At 36.5% G+C, this 19,541-nt stretch overlaps 1 protein-coding gene across 1 annotated transcript; it reads right to left on the bottom strand.

The window, feature by feature from the left end:
• Nucleotides 1–11,893: 11,893 nt before the first annotated feature.
• Nucleotides 11,894–14,804, bottom strand: LOC138312791 (uncharacterized). The gene has a single exon (XM_069253546.1). It carries the CDS (start codon nt 14,799–14,801, stop codon nt 12,420–12,422), a length of 2,382 nt encoding a protein of 793 aa, XP_069109647.1. The 5' UTR covers nt 14,802–14,804; the 3' UTR covers nt 11,894–12,419.
• Between the last annotated feature and the right edge of the window lie 4,737 nt (nt 14,805–19,541).

Below are 19,541 nucleotides of genomic sequence, written 5' to 3'. Positions count from 1 at the left end.
GCAGATATATTTTGTTAGTAAAACTATTACTTTGCTAGTAATTATGTAAGCTATAGAGATGAATTGTAACTTTGTAAGGACCAGTAACTTTTAGGGTCAGCCGGTCCTTAGGACCAGCAGGAAAAAATATTTAAGGGAGAACAATGGTTATTTTGCCGATTTGTTATCTGGAACGGTTTTTTTTTCTTATAAATAAATTTGTCTTGAACTACCGTTTTCTTATATGCTTTTCAGTTAAAAATGCCAATCAATGAGGGACCAACTGCGATGAACGACCTAAACCTGTACAATTTTACCTGGATACGGAGGCTGGCTGAAGATAGAGGATTATATATATTTAATGGGGATACAACTTTCGTTTAGATTTCTTACTTTTGCAATTTCTAAAGACAGCTGGAATAAGTAACACATAATTGTTATAATCATCTTACTGATTTTTATTTTTTTTTTTCACTTCTGTACTTCTCTCTCTCCGTTTTAGTGTACACGGAATGGTTTGATGTATAAAACTTGCAAAACGCACCATTGGATAAAATTTAGAATGGACAAAGTACGATTTCCATTACGGTATTAGAGATAATGCGACTTTTCTTAGAACACACCTGAAGCCCCAAGCTTTGAACCCTGACCTGTGACGTCATGAGGACTCTACAGACTCTAAAGTAGTAGCTATGTTCAAAATGTAATAACTTTTTGTGTCCATTATGATATATATTCATTAAAAATGAAATTATTTGAAAGTAGCAGCTATATTCAAAATCTACTACTGGATGTATGCATTCTGATATACAACGTGTGTTTATTATTTAAAATACATATAATACAAAATATCAAGCGTTTTTTTTCCCTTTACATAAAGTGGGGTATCACATAAAGTACATACCTATAAAACTTGAAAGTTTCATGAAACAGCCTATAGCCTCACCTGTAATTATCTCCTATTGTTCTGTCTTTCACACGTAGTCTCCATTGGCCAACAAAATACCTTACCTGTATACCTAAATATTCAGAATGTTGGCTAAGTGTGAACCTTATGCATTATGTTGCGATAAGTTGTAACACTTAAACAAAATAAAGAATCTGAATCTGAACATCGATTTGTAAGGCACAAATACCTGTGTACATGTCCGATACATGTTTAATATATTCTCAATCACAGATATAGTTCGGAATACACTTGGAAATAGGGATTTATACCATACATATATTGATGTACCTATCGTAGATGAATTGCCATCTCTGCATAATTATACACAATAAAATGTACATAATAAGTATATCCGCGGTGTTTAGAACTACATATACATGTACACGATTATTATATTGCTAATCACCAGTATATATCTTTGTCATTTAATTCTACTGTAATTTGGCGGTTATAATTATATATAACAAGTTTTTGAGAACCGTCATATCACAAATATTTCGACCAATTTGGTTTTGATGAAATTTTTCGACCAATTTGGTTTTTGATGAAATAAATTCAGCTTTCATATAATACAGTACATCCGACGACTTGTTGATATTTCGCTCAAGTTCATTCATTAATGTCTTTACTTGAAAATAAAACATACACGGATCAGACGAAAAAAATGAGGCTGAGAATGTCAATGTCTTATATACCAATAGCAGATATCAAGTATTGAAATCAGAATACTTCCGAATATAGCCAATGTCGTGCTGCGTTAATCTCTATACCTGTATACTGCTGTAACTATAAAACGCGTGGTCAACCCTGGCTAATTAGGGGGCTAACCAGATTACGTAAGAAGGTTGTTTAGTGACCTGTCACGCTTTGTTGATTAGCACACGTCACGTGTCAAAATATCAGTCCACAGGTAAGTTAGATGGACCATCATGTAATTGCTGTATCATGTCATATTCGTAAACACTTATAAGTCCTTGGTTTACAGTAAAATATACCGTTCGTACATAACATATACAAATGTAACAAGTGTATCAAGCACTACATGTATTTACTTCAGAAACACCCATGTATGCACTTCAGAAACACCCATGTATGCATTTGTACATGAAGATATATGTTTCTGGTTACATGTATATGTATTTTTATACCAGAAACTGCAAAATTATTTACAAATGGCATGTCGAGAAAGAACAATGCAAATGTAATGCACAATGTCAGGAATTTAACATTTCTGATAGTTGCTAAATTTCGGATATCCAATTCTTTAACCAATAATGATAATCTATATGACCAAGGATTTATAAGTCATATACGTCCTTGATATGACCAATAAATGTACTGTTGAAGATTGTTTAAAACGAAGAGAAACACGTTTACAACTATAAATGAATTGTGTATTATATAATTCAAACTCGCAAGTTTTTTTTTTGTTTTTTAACCCCCCGCCCTAATGTTTGTCTATGATCTGCGTGTATTGAACAACGAAATACATTATATACATATTTTGTTTCTTTTCGTTATGTTGAATTGGTTCTTGATTATACAGAAACATGTTCAAATGGATGATTAAATATGACCATTTTTTTTCCGAATTCTTCTCCTTTTAAATTACATAGTGAAAATTGAATATTCTCGAAGTTTGATAATTAAGTAATTTAACAGAGATTAGATTTCTAGTAAAAAGATACCGAGCCGTGCATGTTTAAAAGTTACGCAAGGCAGAGATAATGATAATTTCATTATTAAAATCTCTGCACAAGGTGATGCCTTTAGACTGCTTATACATGTGTATTTTAGCCTACTGTATAGACCACTACAATCCGCAGGTGTCACAACACTCAAGGATTTATATGTGAGATATACGTCCATAATTATGGGTAATTGGAAGTCGTGGGAAACATCCTGTAGCTTTCGCTGACCACAAGGGGTCCATCTCCATCCATACAGGTAAGAGTGACACGCGAGCTGAAAAACCTGGAAAACAAAGTACCTGGAAAGTGTCACTCAAACTGATACTACGACCAATCAAAACAATGCCCGCTCATCAGTCGGTGACTCTGTTGTCATGGCCTTGACTATTATCCAGTTTTATATGTCAACACGAAGAAAATAATAATTTTCAAGAATGAGTACCAGGTTTAGTTTTAAGTACTGCTAGTAACGACAGTGACCACTGTGCACACACACGGTCTACGTTAAAAAAAGCTATGTTTTCAATCAAATGAAGTTGGTGATGGAAACTTAATTCCATAAGCAGATAAGCCGAGTTCTATTATTAATTAAGGTTAATTACATTTTACATTCGGTATATTACACCACGACAGAGACATACATAGTATACTATCTAAATCTCTGCGAAAGGATAGACCATTGATTATTTACTCATGATTACATGATAAGAACTGTGAACACTCGCTGTTTTCTGCCAGGTAAGGTAGGTCACTTATATCCGAGACATAAGAAACATATATTATTTCTTGAGACATAAATGGTATAAATAGCTATCTAAATCTCTATATGAAATAAAACAATTTGATTGAGTCGATTGATTGATATCAATTCCACTGGGATACCAACCTACAGGTATACAAGGGAGTCCATACAGGGATGTCACAGGTAGGTCTGATCAACCAACCGTGAAATACACACCCGTGTCAATGGTTGTCCCATGCCTTGTCCTGGGGCGTAGTACAGAAGGCTATGTTACATAATTACACCGGACACCTGAGAATATGATGTGAATGATGAACAATTTAAAGTGCAACATTGGAGCGGTAGGACTACCACGTGCACGCGGCCAGTTATTTGGTTATTGTACGCAAAAAGCAAAGCTAGAATAAAACTAGAATAGTAAGTTCGTATTCAATTTCGAGACCTCACATGAACCAAGCACTTAAAATCGTATACGTACATATGTATGTAGGCTAGTGCAGACCACATATTAATAGTTACAACATATATCTCAAGTTCCTTGTTCAACATTTATATTTGCATGTCGTTCTAAAGAGCCTGAATACATATGTAAGTTATGTTTGAATAGTTATTTATCGTTGAAAATGCCAACCAGAACACATTACATATGGTATCGAGAATCCTAAAATACTTAAAAGTGCTGCTTAAAATATGATGAAATGTAACTATCAATTGACTATTTTGCATATCATAAAGTGAATCTCAAAACATCTGACGAAAAAAATATTCAAAATACTAACTTTTTGACTCTGAAAACTGGACGAAATTCGAGATTTAGACACTGTATAATGCATATGGCTGCCGTGCGCTTGGAACACCGTAAGGTGCTTAGTAAGCTTGTATTATGAACAACATGCGAAATCAATAGTAAGGAAACATTTCTACTTCTCATTGTTTTGTTTAATCCAAACTGATTTCTGCTTAGAATGGATTTGTATCGCTTATTATTAAAGTAACCCGTATTCATGAATAGTCTGTTTCCTTATTATCAAAGTATCAATTTATTGCCCGCTCTGTGCATACTTTTTGCATAGTATAAATATATACTACCTGTATTAGGGCCATTATATCATTTTATTTATCTTGTACGTACAACTTAATATATATATTATACATTTTGTACGTACAAGAAAGTACATGTATCATGAACGTACAACTCAGTATCTATGGCTTGTACATGTACGTACAAGATAACACCTTATATGTATAAGATAAATAAAATGACATAGTGGCCCTAATACGCCGCCGTGGGCTTTAGATGATACGTATATTTTAAATTTAAAAGCATGTTTTCGTGATTTACTGAAAAAGTCCTTTCCTATCATTATAATACCATCAACATATTGGTGATGACTTACCTACATGTATATCTACACCGTAGACAATTCAAACAAATTTGCCTAATAATCCATCCAATCTGGTTTGTAATAAAGCTGTAATAAAGTCGTTTGAATGTTTAAATTTTATGTATGTTCAGAAACTTCTACACATGATATGTTCAAAGGCCTATTGAACTCAGTTTCTGTCAGCTGTCAAACTAATGTCAAAACTTCTATTCTTCTGACCATAAACATATATCGACATTCTCAAAATGGTTTATTTATTCTAACACTGAAACACGATCGTAAGAGGTTTGGAACAATGTGATACTTGCGTCTATAGGAGAACTGTTGGTAATTATACGACAAAAGAGGGTAAGAGCTTCTGAGAAACTTTGAAATTACATGTATATCGCTGAAAATATCATCAGTTAAAACTAATGACGCAATATCAATTAACTATGCGATATTGTGTATACGTCATGTACATAAATGTATATCTGGATAATAATGTCGGTCACAATGTCTTCCTTTCCCGATGATTTCAATATAACTGCGTTCGATATATATATTTCTGGTTCAATCCTATATACCCCGTGACTTCCGGTAGAGATAGACTATCAAAAGATTTAAAATACAAATGAAACTAGAAATTTTGTTTTATGATTTAGACCTCGTAAGCCAGACAGAAGTAACCAAATGATGTCAACGAGGTCAGTTTATTAATTCTGATCATGGAATCACTGCTTATTCGTGTTTGTGTCATTATAAAGATATAAAAAGCAAGACCATCAGCGTGTGAATGTCATTATGACACATGTATTCATCTGCTAAATTTTGGGACAAAATTGTTAAAGGGTTAAAATCTAGATGCAGATAGTTGTGCATAGATCTATTTAGTTTTATTAGAAAATATAAAGCGTACCAAGTAGTACACATGATTATTGATCATTGAGTAATTTCACCAACGTACGTTTGGAATCCATGTCAGATTTAAGACTATTTATATATGTTTTCCGAGTATTTTGTTCTGCTATATATTTGAAAATTATAGCTTGTTTTTAAAAAATGTCATTATCAACAGGGACATGTGTAATCAAAACAACATAATCCTTGATCCCGGTATACGGTTGGCAATGCAACTATACAAAGTACATGAAAGTCTCCGCGTTAACTTCACGTTGTTAAATTACACTTACGTAATTGAAACGTACATGGTATGGATGTAAGAGTAAAGGCTCTTTCATTCTTCCGGAATCGTTATTTTGTATAATAGATAATATGATTTCCCGATATTTCACTCTGTACTTGTATATGTCTGTTCCAAATAAATGTCACAATGACCTTATTCAACTACAAGATACTACAAAAGGAATTTGTACTTACCGTGAACATTCAGCGTAATTCTAACATCTTCCTGTAAACAATTCATTTATGTGCACATATAGTCTTGTTGTCGATTCTTTTCCATTTTGTTAAAATAGATTATGAATATGAAAAAAGAAAATGATATACATTGTATAAGACTTACCATGCCATGACTTTTCGAAACTGCTTAAATGTCGTACTAGTAACTGTTCCCGCTCCGAGACAGATATGATCGGCGGGCGAATCCGCTCTGAGGGCGAGCGGTCTCGCTCCATGAGCGGGCGAATCCGCTCTAGGAACGAGCAGCCGAACTCGCTCTACGAGCGGGCGAACCCGCTCGTAGAGCGGGGAGGACAGCGGGCGGATCCGCTCTGTGAGCGATGGATCATCCTCCCGTCCCGCCGCGATCCCGCTCCAACCTCGCCGCGATCCCGCTCAAATTCCAAGCGAAAGCTCGAGCGATTTTTCGCCCGCGGAGCTATTTACTCCCAAATCACCCTTCGGGTACTGTAAAGTTTTGTTACCCGCTATTTCTCGGAAAGTACTGAAGGATCTCTCTCAAATTTTCACATGTAGGTTCCCCTAGGGCCCTAGTTGTGCATATTGCATTTTGGGACGGATCGGTTAACAAGATGGCCGCCAGGGCCGCCATCTTGGATTTTGGTAGGTAAAGTTTGTTACCGCTATTTATCAGAAAGTACTGAAGGGATCTATCTCAAATTTCACATGTAGGTTTCCCTAGGGCCCTAGTTGTGCATATTGCATTTTGGGACCGAACGGTCAACAAGATGGCCGCCATCTTGGATTTTAGATATTTAAAAATTGTTACCGCTATTTCTCAGAAAGTACTGAAGGGATCTCTCTCAAATTTCACATGTAGGTTTCCCTAGGGCCCTAGTTGTGCATATTGCATTTTGGGACGGATCGGTTAACAAGGCCGCCATCTTTGATTTTGATAGGTAAAGTTTGTTACTGCTATTTCTCAGAAAAGTACTGAAGGGATCTCTCTCAAATTTCACATGTAGGTTTCCCTAGGGCCCTTAATTGTGCATATTGCATTTTGGGACGGATCGGTCAACAAGATGGCCGCAAGGCCGCCATCTTGGATTTTGATAGGTAAAGTTTGTTACCGCTATTTCTCAGAAAGTACTGAAGGGATATGTCCCTCAAATTTCATGTGCAGGTTCCCTTAGGTCCTAGTTATGCATGTCACATTTTGGGACCGATAGGTCAACAAGATGGCCGACAGGCCACCATTTTGAATTTTTGATAATTGAAGTTTGTTAACGCTTAGAAAGTACTGAAGTGATCGGTCTTAAATTTTATATGTAGCTTCTCCTAGGACCTGCATATTGCATTTTGGGACCGATCGGTCAACAAGATGGCCAACTGCAGGTAGCCATCTTGGATTTTGATAATTGAAGTTTGTTAGTGCTATATATCTCAGAAAGTACTGAAAAGATCTTCTCAAATTTCATATGTAGTAAAAGTTTGAAAGCAGAGAAAAGATCCCTCTTTCTATTGTCAGACGTAGATCATTCTTTGGTGGGCGCCAAGATCCCTCTGGGATCTCTTGTTGGTTTTGTTGTCACACCCTCATAGGTAAGGCCATATTCAATTACTGAATATGTGTTATATTTGTTCTCTTGTCCCAGGTGTCTTCATATCCCAATGGCAGATAGGTAACCAGCCAAACCCATCGCAACATGTACATTTTTGGTTTTGTTGTCACACCCTCATAGGTAAGGCCAGATTCAATTACTGAATATGTGTTATATTTGTTCTCTTGTCCAGGTGTCTTCATATCCCAATGGCAGATAGGTAACCAGCCAAACCCGTCGCAACAGGTACAGTCTTTAACACTGACACAACTGTGAAATGCACTCGTCCGTTGGACAAGTGCTCCTGTTAAATCTACATGTCTGGGTGGCATTTTCTTTGCCCTCGAACATTTTCCAGATACTTATGCACATGTGACTGTATGTATATAGTTTGTTAGATTAATTTACGTCCTATTAACAGCTATGGTCATGTAAGGACGGCCTCCCATGTATGCGATGTGTTGCGTGTATGTTGTGCGAGATGCGTGTTTTTGGGAGACCGCGGTATATTCATGTTGTGTTGTCTTGTATAGTGGAACTATTGCCCTTTTTAAAGTGCTATATCACTGAAGTATGCCGCCTCGTATACCACGCAACACACCTCACCCGGTCACATTATACTGATAACGGACGAACCAGTCGTCCCACTCCCTGTATGCTGCACGCTAAGCAGGAGCAGAAACTACCACTTTTATAGACTTTGGTGTGTCTCGGCCAAGGAACAGAACCCAGAGCCTTCCTCACAGGGGGGCGAACGCTCAACTAAGGCCAAAAGTGAGGCGGTGCCAAGGGAGGCATTAGGAAAGATAAAGTCAGTTAGGAAGAAGAGAAAAGATAAGATCCTAAATTTAGTTGCCTTTTACGATCATGCAATAGGGGCAGCAGGTACAATTCTAATGCCCTACTTGCAGGGCCATGTGATGGACAATGAAAGCAGAAAGCATGGGAAGTGTTTAGTATGTTTGTTTGTTTGTTTGACTTATTAACGTCCTATTAACAGCTATGGTCATGTAAGGACGGCCTCCCATGTATGCGGTGTGGTGCTTGTATATTGTGCGAGGTGAGTGTACTGGGAGACTGCGGTATGTTCGTGTTGTGTCTTCTTGTATAGTGGAACTGTTGCCCTTTTTATAGTGCTATATCACTGAAGCATGCCGCCGAAGACACCAAGCAACACACCCCACCCGGTCACATTATACTGACAACGGGCGAACCAGTCGTCCCACTCCCTGTATGCTGAACGCTAAGCAGGAGCAGAAACTACCACTTTTATAGACTTTGGTGTGTCTCGGCCAGGGGACAGAACCCAGAGCCTTCCTCACAGGGGCGAACGCTCAACTCAAGGCCAAAAGTGAGGCGGTGCTAAGGGAGGCATTAGGAAAGATAAAGTCAGTTAGGAAGAAGAGAAAAGATAAGATCCTAAATTTAGTCGCCTTTTACGATCATGCAATAGGGGCAGCAGGCACAATTCTAACGCCCTACCTGCAGGGCCAGTTTAGTATGTACTTCTGCGATCAACATTCGAAAAAGAAAAAAAAGAAAAAAAAAAGTATTTACCTTTATCGAAATGTATAAATGTGCGTTAGAATAAACATAAGTAACCTCTCTCATTTTCTGGATGTTATTTGATGATAGTAGCGTATGTAGATAAAACTTCGCATCTAGATATTAGTTTGTAGACTGTCTATTATGTAAACTTTCATAGTAGGGAAAGGTCTTTAGATTAATTTGGCATAACTTCGTGCCGAAATCCACTAGTATCATTTTTGATAAAATAAAGAAATAGTGTGTAAACAAAAACGCGCAGTCCCTCTCAAAATCGACGCCACAACTCCATACGCAAACTCGCACCGCAACACACCGCACACATGAAGACCTTCCGTTGCAGGACCAATAGTTTTGTTATTAGGTTGACGTTAAAACAACTAGGAAATTAGCGTATAGGGAATGGGGGGCTGGTTATATAATATTTGTTGTGGATGTAATGTGTGACGTTATGTTGTAATCTTCAGGCGCGTCCGCGCGAACTGGGCCCCGTCTCGCTCCTGTTACATAATCATACTATGGTAGCCGTCAGGGAGATCCTATTTCTCCTCATAAGATTATACTTATTTCAATGTGCAGAAATCTTAGCCATCAGAATTCGAAATATTAACAATCTTATTTAAACATATCCATTATTATCACTACGTTGGATAGTCGAGAATCTAAGAAAATTGTCCATTAACGGTCCTTTTGATAGTGTATTTCAATGGACGAAATAGTGTTTGAAAATATGTCAGAATTAATTCCGTGTAACGTATCTTCCCCCCCCCCCCCCCCCCATCTCGCGCCACACAGCACAACAACGCTAATCGCTTATCGTATATGTAAGTTGGGGCGAAATTGTCTAGCAAATATTACACGTGTTATAAGGTTTCATGTTTGGATGACCTTTATTGTGATAAAGCAAGAACTTGAATGGGAAACTTGAACTCTTCATAATAATGTTTTAAACTGGAAAGTGAATTCTTGAGACAATTTACTCAATGAGAAGAACATTCAACAATGACACCGTTATAGCCAGCATGTCCCTACCAAAACGACAGCGACCTCGTACAAATCTTAACACCGCAACACCACCGCTATACAGGCAGATGGCACGTCCTTACATGAGATCCAAGTTAGCTGCTGTAAATGGACGTTAATTTTAAGATACTAAAAAAAACATATGCTATTGCTTACCTGTTGTGTGGAACATCAGTCACTACAGTATCTGGTTGATTTCTTTTTTCATGTACTGTAATGTCGACTGGAATGGTTATTATTGCCTCCTTGAATTTAAAAACATGCCGCTGTAAGCACGGCTAAGAAACGGAAAATTCACAAAATCTATCTCCACCCTCAAAAGGCTTGTGTAGTAAGACATGTATAACTTATCGTCAGACTCAACTTGAAATACTAAATTTATCTCATTTAGTAAATCCTTAACACTCAAAATGACACTAGGATATGTACTTACAGCCAACTCATGAATATAACCTTCTTAGTGATACGTTAACTTTTAAGTACTATATATCTTGTCATGACTTCGCCGTTTCTAGTCTCTCGAAACTTTTAACTGATGCTTAGGTTGTTGGGGATATCGAAGATTCGCCCTACCCTGTAAATTACCATTAACCGTATTATCAGTTTGATTACGCTTAAACACAGAAGAAGGATTACTATCAGCTGTACTAGATGCTTTAATTGATTAACGTCCTATTAACAGCTATGGTCATGTAAGGACGGCCTCCCATGTATGCGGTGTGTTGCGTGTATGTTGTTCAAGGTGAGTGTACTGGGAGACTGCAGTATGTTCGTGTTGTGTCTTGCAGTAACTATCAGTTGTACTAGATGATTTAATATGCTTTAAAACGGAAGGAAAACTTCTCCTATAATCATTCCCATCAGCACTATTCACGTGGGACCTAGGAACAAAAATGGTCTTGTTGCCTATGTAATGACTTGTTCCCTTTGTTAGCTTATACATCCTACGTTAAAAATTCTTGGAACCTTTATTATCACCCTTCCCTACACTAATATAATAGGATGGTTTCCACATTTTTGGTTTTTGCCTAGGAATTTGCTGACCACCCTGATTAACCAAAAAGTAACCATCACATGACCCGCATGATCATCGACCCTCACTCTTTTTCAATAAGGAGGTGCATTTCACGAAAAAAGTTTCTCGGAAATTAAAGTCGGTTAAATTCAAAACCTCCAGTGCCAATATATAGGTCGAGGGTTGTATCATTACGGTGTAAAATATTTTCAACAATCTCCTATTAGTTTTTGAGATTTTGTCTGTTGAAAACAGTGGAAATTTAGGAGCAAATTACGTTGGAAATGTCCGTTACTATTCATATTTAACTACTCGTATCGTATTAATTATAGTTTATGGTCACTTCAAATCAGACCATTTGTGAATATAAGCAAACAGAAAGGTTTTCTATGGAAATATTGTACCTTAAATAGTATTTATATTGTCGTGTATTGAAATTTACAGTGAAGATTTGAGGGCAGATTTTGTGATTTCACCACATTTTTTTTGTGAAACAATATTATTGATTATTTTAGTTGTCATTAACAAACTGAAATCATTCACTATAAGTTATGCCAAGTTTTAATTGGAACACTTTACTTATGAATAATACAAATTCAACCATAAACTTTGATTTTCTGGGAACTTTATACACAAATTACATTAAAATGTAACATATGGGAAAAGTAACGCACATTTCAATTGTTTATTTGAATGTAAGTAAGTGCATATATATTATTGGTCATTCCGATTTGAAGTCATTTAATAATAATCACGTAAAATTTCAAACTGCTAAGTAAATTGCCATTTCCTATGGTTGCATATACTTATTATCAGTCCTTAATTATTGTCTGTAAATGTACAAAACGATGATCGAAATGAAATTCGGAGTAACTTGAAACTATAACTCTAAACTAGAAATGAACAAGAATTTGTAAAATGAATGGATAAACACTTTTAAGCACGATTTCAATTGCAAAGTTTTTGCAAAGTTTTGTTGTATCGCACACCGGACCATGTATTACGGTACCTTTGATTTGGACACTTCGTTTTTATATACATGTAACGTACATTTCACAAAAGTAACGTACATTTCTTGGTACCTACTAACACCTCATTTGCGAATGAAATACATCATGTACCGTGATGTTACACTTAGTGACCTTATTCTAGTACTCTTCCATCTTATCCAGAGTAGCCCGTGTGACAACAAACATTCGCCCCGATTTCGCGGAAGCTTTGGGCTCATCTATTTTAAACAAAATGTCACTTTTGCTACACCACAATACGTCTCCACCCTTGGGCCATTGGAACATTTTCTTTCTCTGCTCCATGAACGAAAGTTTGTATCCTAACTCATTGTCCTCTACATCTTTGTCGATTAATTTACCAACATAGGCCTTTCCATCGTATAAAGCCACAACAAATTCACCGATATTGACATCATTGGGCGACTCATCTTGCGACTGCACAGATCTAGATGTCGATGGACTTTCCGTGCGCGTGCGAATGTGTCCCACGTCCACATGAGTGTTTCCAACTTGTTCGCCGTCATCATTGGATACATTGTCAGCACTCGCGATGTCCCCGTGTTTATCCGACGTGACCTCCTTTTCCCACAACGAACAAAGATTCCATTCGATACAAGCATCACAATAACAACTGACATTTCTGACAGAAATTCCGTTGTCTCCCAATCCAACCACAGCATGGATCTTCATGGTTCCCTTAACTGGCTTCAAATGTAGATTTTGCAACTCGCTTGCCGTGGATTCGCATCTTTCTTTCGCAACAAAACGGAATTTCACGTTCTGCATAGAGCAAGTGTCCGACTGAGTCCATTCATAAAAATCAGACGCGTCCTGAATTACAGTCTTACCCGACCTCATTGCTTGGTCCGCCATACGTTTGGTTGTTCCTCCTAACCCGTCGCAAGGCCCTTTACCGTGGCCTGCCTCAAAGTAGTTCCACCTTGCCTTCATACCAAAGAGTTGTTCGTGATTTGCTACCATGTGAAAAATAGTCTTGTTTCGATACTGACTTGTAGGACTATCGGTCCAGTAGTGGATGCATTGTATGTCCGGATCGATAGCTTTGGTCATCTCCACGATATCGGTCAGAAAGGTGACAACAGTTGCTGAGTTGTGAGCCAGTTCATCCGAAATAAGAACGACGCTCTGGTGTTGAAGGGTTTGAACCTCGTTATTCTCACTATCTTTCGTGTAAATTACGACTGGGTGGAGGGTAACGCCTGTTTGGTGCCAGTATGCAGATTGAATTTCTTCCGCTGATCTGCAATTATAATTTTCGGCAAAGTCCATGTGGGCAATTGCGTGGTGGGCTGGAAGTTTTTGTTTCAGAAGACGTATTTGTTCGTACTGATTTCTCATTCTAGCAACGTGCTCCTGAAATTCGGCTGTTTGATTCCGAAGACGAGCTACAAACTCTTCAGACGTTGCAGTTTGCTGTACCATACGCATTACCATCTTTTTCTTCCCCTTCTCCTCCACGGGAACACGCTTCCATTCGTGATACCTAACTTCAACACTTTTCAATTCCTCTGAAATATCTTGAATCTGGGGGTCTTTCGCATATGTCTCTGCATTAACAGGAACATTTATGCCTTCGCGCCTCATCGCCTTTAGAGTTAAAGCCATATTCTGGTGCTTGGTACACAGACAGCTGTCCCGAGAAATGAATGACGTTGTCTGTATGTACTTCGGACGGATTCTGGAGAAGGATGTCAATGATAACTTTACATTCGGATTTTCAGCGAGGAATTTCGTGTGCAGATTTGTCAGGTAGTCAGTTAAAGTTCTCTTTTGAGTGTTTTCACGTCTGCCAGTTTTTATTTTGTCTGCTTTACCAGGTTGGCTTCTGCTGTTATCATCCCTTTCCATGAAAGCGATCACATCGTCTCGAAACTTCATCACTTCCCTTTTTCTTCGGAGCTGTGTCACTGTGTCGATTGCCTTGTCTGTAGCCTTGGCAATACGATTTCTACATATACCCGTTGTTTTACTTATCAAAGTTCCACATCTGTATTTCTTTGTTATCCTGCCGCATATGATGTTGCGTACAAGTTTCTGTTTTCCCGGTTTGTTGATTTGTTTGGCCGACTTAACTTCATCCATGATGGCATTTGACATCAGTAGTTGTTTTCTCACTTTTGTCCCCTGTTCTTTCGTTAGGCCGGCGTCTTGTATCAACCTTTCGGTTTTACTTCTAGGCGTGCTAGGATTATTTTCAGTCGATTTCTTTTTTAGGCGTTGGACACTTCTGCAAGCCGATCTGTACTTTACTTTCAATTTATGGTAGTCTTGTCTCAATACCTTCAGTTGTCTTGACTTTTTCGATATAGCTCTACTTATTCTTTTTCTTGGTCCATTACGACGAGAAGGGACATTACGCGCAAATGGCAACTGCACGACCAATCCACTCGGTCCTGGCTGATTAAGATGCTCCTCGCTGCAATCTGGACTGTCATATCCACTAGTATCCATTTCGTTTTCAGCTGCATCAACATTGGCATTGGCATTGGCATCTTGCATAAGTTGCACTCTTGCTGCATGATCCCTTTTCTTTTTCCTGTGTTTCTTTAGTGCTTCATTCTGTTTGTAATTTCTCTTTATACGCGCAACTTTGCTGAGTTGAGATGACGGGACATAGCTTCTTTTTCGTCTTTCCCTCTCTTTTTTAAGATATGCTTCTGTATTCTTGGCTTTAAGGCGTTCCCTGTAAGCTTTTCTGGATTTCAGCGCGTGATTTCACCATGTTTTCCTGAAATATAATCAAGATATTGTTTAATGTTTACTTTAAAAATTATTCATTAGCAAATACTTCTTTTCTTAGTATTGTATATAGTTTCTAAATGCATTTCTATCCTCTTGAAATGTTCGTTACCATTCATGGTAATGTTCGTTACTAAGGCTTCTGAAGCAATTATGCAGCAGGTAAGATACAAACGATGCAGGAAACATTTTTATGTCATTGTAGTATATATTACTTGTACAGTTATCAGATATATTATAGTTACCAACATTGTGAGATTAGTTGTTTTGACCACTTTCTTGGTCTGTTTATAATATAAATATGCACTATGTTTTTCCCAGCAATGCATTTCTATAATGTCTTTTATGAAGATGTTTCCACACATTTTACTGTTATCGTCAAAACCTTGCATGATGCTTGTACACTTTCAGAATAAAATAAAGAAAATTGAATCCTTCATTTGTACTGCTATCTCCTACATAATTTGTTATAACGTATTATGAAATGTTCGTTACCTTCAGTAACGAACATTTCTCTATGTTTAGGGCTCATTTATTTAGGCGAATAGACTTTATGCATTTCATAATAATATTTGTGATGATCTGTGTATCCAGTTTGATGTTTACATACCAATTATTATTAGACTTTATGATTAAAAAGGAAAATATCAGAATATCAAACAGGTGTACTTACCACTGGTCCAACTACAAGTAGGTTTGCATTCACCAACGTATCTGTAAACAGCGCTTCTGACTTTGAAAAAATGGCGGAAGATCACTCAGAGAACACGTGGTTCGTATAACGTGCAGAGCTAGCATCAAACGGAGCTGATCGTAGGTTTCGTAAAAATCGGATAACGAACATTTCAGTCACGAACATTTCTATTCTATTATAACTGCCGCTACATGAATATACAAGTGCTTGACCCAAGCGAGTACTCGAAAATATTATAGTTTTACAACCGTAGAAGTCCAATATCGAACCAAATCAAAGTATCTTTTTCTAAAATTTCCAGTATCGAGGGGTAATTGGGTAACGAACATTTCAATTCTTAAAAAAATTTCTCTAAAACCAAAACTCTGGCACAATTTCTGTTTCGATGTCTAATAGCCGATACTGGTAAGTATTTTATTTACAGACATAAATGTCTTCCGATAGTTTATAGACATAATTACATGACATTTACAAAGTATTTATATATTTTTTTAGCCAACGCTCTCATAGTAACGAACATTTCTATCACTTGTGAGACAACTACAAATACGTATGCCATGAGCTTTAAATTTAACAATAACTTACAATGTATTTATTTTTAAAACAAGTGTGATGTAAGTACACATTTATAAAAATAGTCGCAGTCTATTCTACAATTTAAATACTTATACATATAGATTTTCATGACAAAAATTGACTAGCGACAGTAACGAACATTTCAAAATAGGGGGTTTGGGTCTCTGTAGTAATTTCAGGAATAGTTAAGTTTCTATACAATGCATGTGGCTATATCGGCAACGGGTCGGGGAAAATGTAGGACACATAAAATTAACAAAATATACAAAAGCCCTATGGTTGTGCATGGTGTAGATGTTTAAACTCGCTATACATGGTGGGTCGAACTTCTTGTATGCCGAACCCTGTCCCCGTTGGCTCGTATAGTACTGCAGCTTTTGTCTAGAAAAAATGCTCATAATCGCTCTGAGAGTAGTGTGTTTACCTTATTAGGTGATATTGTCTTGCTAAAATCATTTTATCACCTTTTCAGTGGTTATGTAGTTTATTTGTTTAACATGCGTGACTTTGGACTCAGGTATTTTGGTACAGCGTCCATTCCATGTTGTACTGCTTATTCGTATTGATCAACGATTTGATATTTCAACGATATTAATTAATCATACTAAACAATGACGTGGAATTTGTCAATATTTTATGTTATGTGTTTCATAAGAAATGTAGAGCAATACATTTATGCCATATTTTGCTTCTTGCTTATGTTAAAAGAATTTTTACTGAGGTGAATTTGTCCTCTTTAATCGGGTATATATTATATATATTTAATTAACACAAAAATAATATAAAATATTTTACTTCGCCTTTGGTGCATGGCGCAATCAGTACTTCATTCCATGTAGGATAGAGTGGCACGGAATTTTTTCATTTTTCCATAATTGAACCGGATGGGTGTTACATAATTTTCAATGAGATAAAAGGATAAAATATAAGTTCAATTTCAATTTTATAGCTGAAAATCATCACAGTTCTGTTTCATTTACTGGCAAAATTTTATGACAAACGAATAAAGCATATTCGAAAAATTTAGATTTTTGTATTGCAAATCTATGGACTCAAAAAATAACAAGTACAAATATTCAAAAAAGGAATATACATATTTGGAAGCATTTGCTTTTTTTAGTTTCGAAATATGTATACTACAAAATGGGTGTTTTGCCAAAAATCTAGGTATAAACACTTCAAATGGCACGATCAGTCACTTGAGGTTAATATTTTAGTTTTTTCTAGCTAATGTTTATCACGATTATGCTTTAATATCAAAGAAAAAGGTAATCCTTTAAGACATAAAACATTACTAACTGATTTTGTTCGGGTAAGATTTTTATAAATGTTTTGATCTATATAAACGGATCAAAAATACGGTTATTACTAGCTAATTCAAAGGTTTGAGACGTTTCCATCCTTCTTTAATTTCTTGGATTGAACTAAAATTGCTGTAGGTTATCTTTTCAACTTATTTGTACTTACCTAAATTTTTTTTCAATTATACCACTATTTCATATTTAAGTATTCGTCATAAATAGCAGATATTTGTAATTTTAAAGTGGTCAAAAGTGTGATTTTCATTATATTTTTTTTATTTTTCGGGGGTTCAAAAAACAGACTTTCCGATCATTGTGATTTTGGGAGAACTTTTTCATGTTAAAATACTAAGAAACTCAACCCAAAATGCAAGTAACACACATTCATGTTGCTATTATTTGAGGTTATATATTTTTCTATATTTTACTGGTTACCTACAACGTAGGCGTGGTGTGTTGTGATCAAGAGTAGTCTCCCTTTGAGCATTACAAGGATTTCATTACATGGCGAGACAAGTCCACTTCCGTGACGATCTTTGAGGGAAATAGGACATATGTCGGAAAGATAAGTTCCGCAGGGCCTCACTTAAGTGGGAGAGGCGGCATCTAGATTAGAAGAAAGCGTCAGCTCAACAGATCGAAAGAGATTATTAATTCTGGTTATGTCTTGTATTTTTCGTTTAATTTTAAACAACATACATCACATGAGCATCTGATTCTGAACTTTCGTGCTGTCTGTCTTGTCAGATGACGTACGATGTGGATCGTGTTATTACATTAGGTCTGTTACAGTATGTTCAATCGACACAACTCATCTGTGGCTTATCGTCAGTATGGGACATAAGTACTTTAAGACGGAATCATGCACTAGATAATTACTATATATGACGGTAGCAAATTGTAGAAATTACCATCTGCATTTTGAAAAATACAAGCCAATGTGTGACCATGTTTCTTTTATTGTAATACATATGCCTGAGATTCGTCACAATTCTTTTAAACTTATCATTGATGCAGATTGTTTGCTTAGTGTATGAACGTTTTCATCAGGAAATCGCATCAAATGCACATGTTCAATGCAAGCCATCTAATATTTTACACGCCAGCACTGTTTACACACCAGAACAGTATGATTATTGTATGATAAGACTGTCCCAGGTTACAGCTTTATTTATAAAAAAAGAATGATTCTAAAATTTTTCTCTGCTAGGAAACTTAAATATGTATAAGGTGGTATAATAACTGATAAATTAGTGTGTTGATGTTTTAAAATTTAATATTTATAAGTTTGATTAGTTTAACGTCCTATTAACAGCTAAGGTCATTTAAGGACGTGCAGGTTTGTTGGTGGAGGAAAGCGGAGTACCAGGAAAAAAATCCACCGACTCAGCGGTCTCAGTATATGGCAAACTGCCCCACAATGGGATTCGAACTCAGCGACCCAGAGGTGGGAGGGAATGTAGGTAAATATGTCGGTACTTCTTAACCACTCGGCCACCGCGGCACCCTCTCTTATCATTATTTATAAAGAGAAATATATAATAAAATTGAATTGGACTAGTACAAGTATCACTTGCCAGTTAATTAATTCAAATATTTCAGAATTTTGATTTGATAAAACTGTACGTGTATAAATAGTTACAATTTTCTGATTAAACATTATTAGTTTGAGTAACATAAGCATATATAATTTAAATTAGATGATTGGGTATATTATTAATTCAGATACAAAAATATATGTGTTCCTTAACCATTTATGATTAAAGTTTATCATAGTATTTGATTTGTGCACAGTTATTAAATGTAACAGATATATTTGAACATATTGTTTAAACTCTTATATATTCCTGTCTAGCGAAAAATATACTCTGATGATTTTGTTTTGTGAATATGGTGGATGCGCAGATAAGTGTAAACCAGCGTGCTGAC

This window comes from Argopecten irradians, unplaced genomic scaffold (assembly GCF_041381155.1).
Source record: "Argopecten irradians isolate NY unplaced genomic scaffold, Ai_NY scaffold_0471, whole genome shotgun sequence".
Taxonomy (NCBI): Eukaryota; Metazoa; Mollusca; class Bivalvia; order Pectinida; family Pectinidae; genus Argopecten; species Argopecten irradians.
The sequence above is the reverse complement of the archived record's forward strand: the minus strand, read 5'-3'. Positions and strand labels throughout refer to the sequence as shown.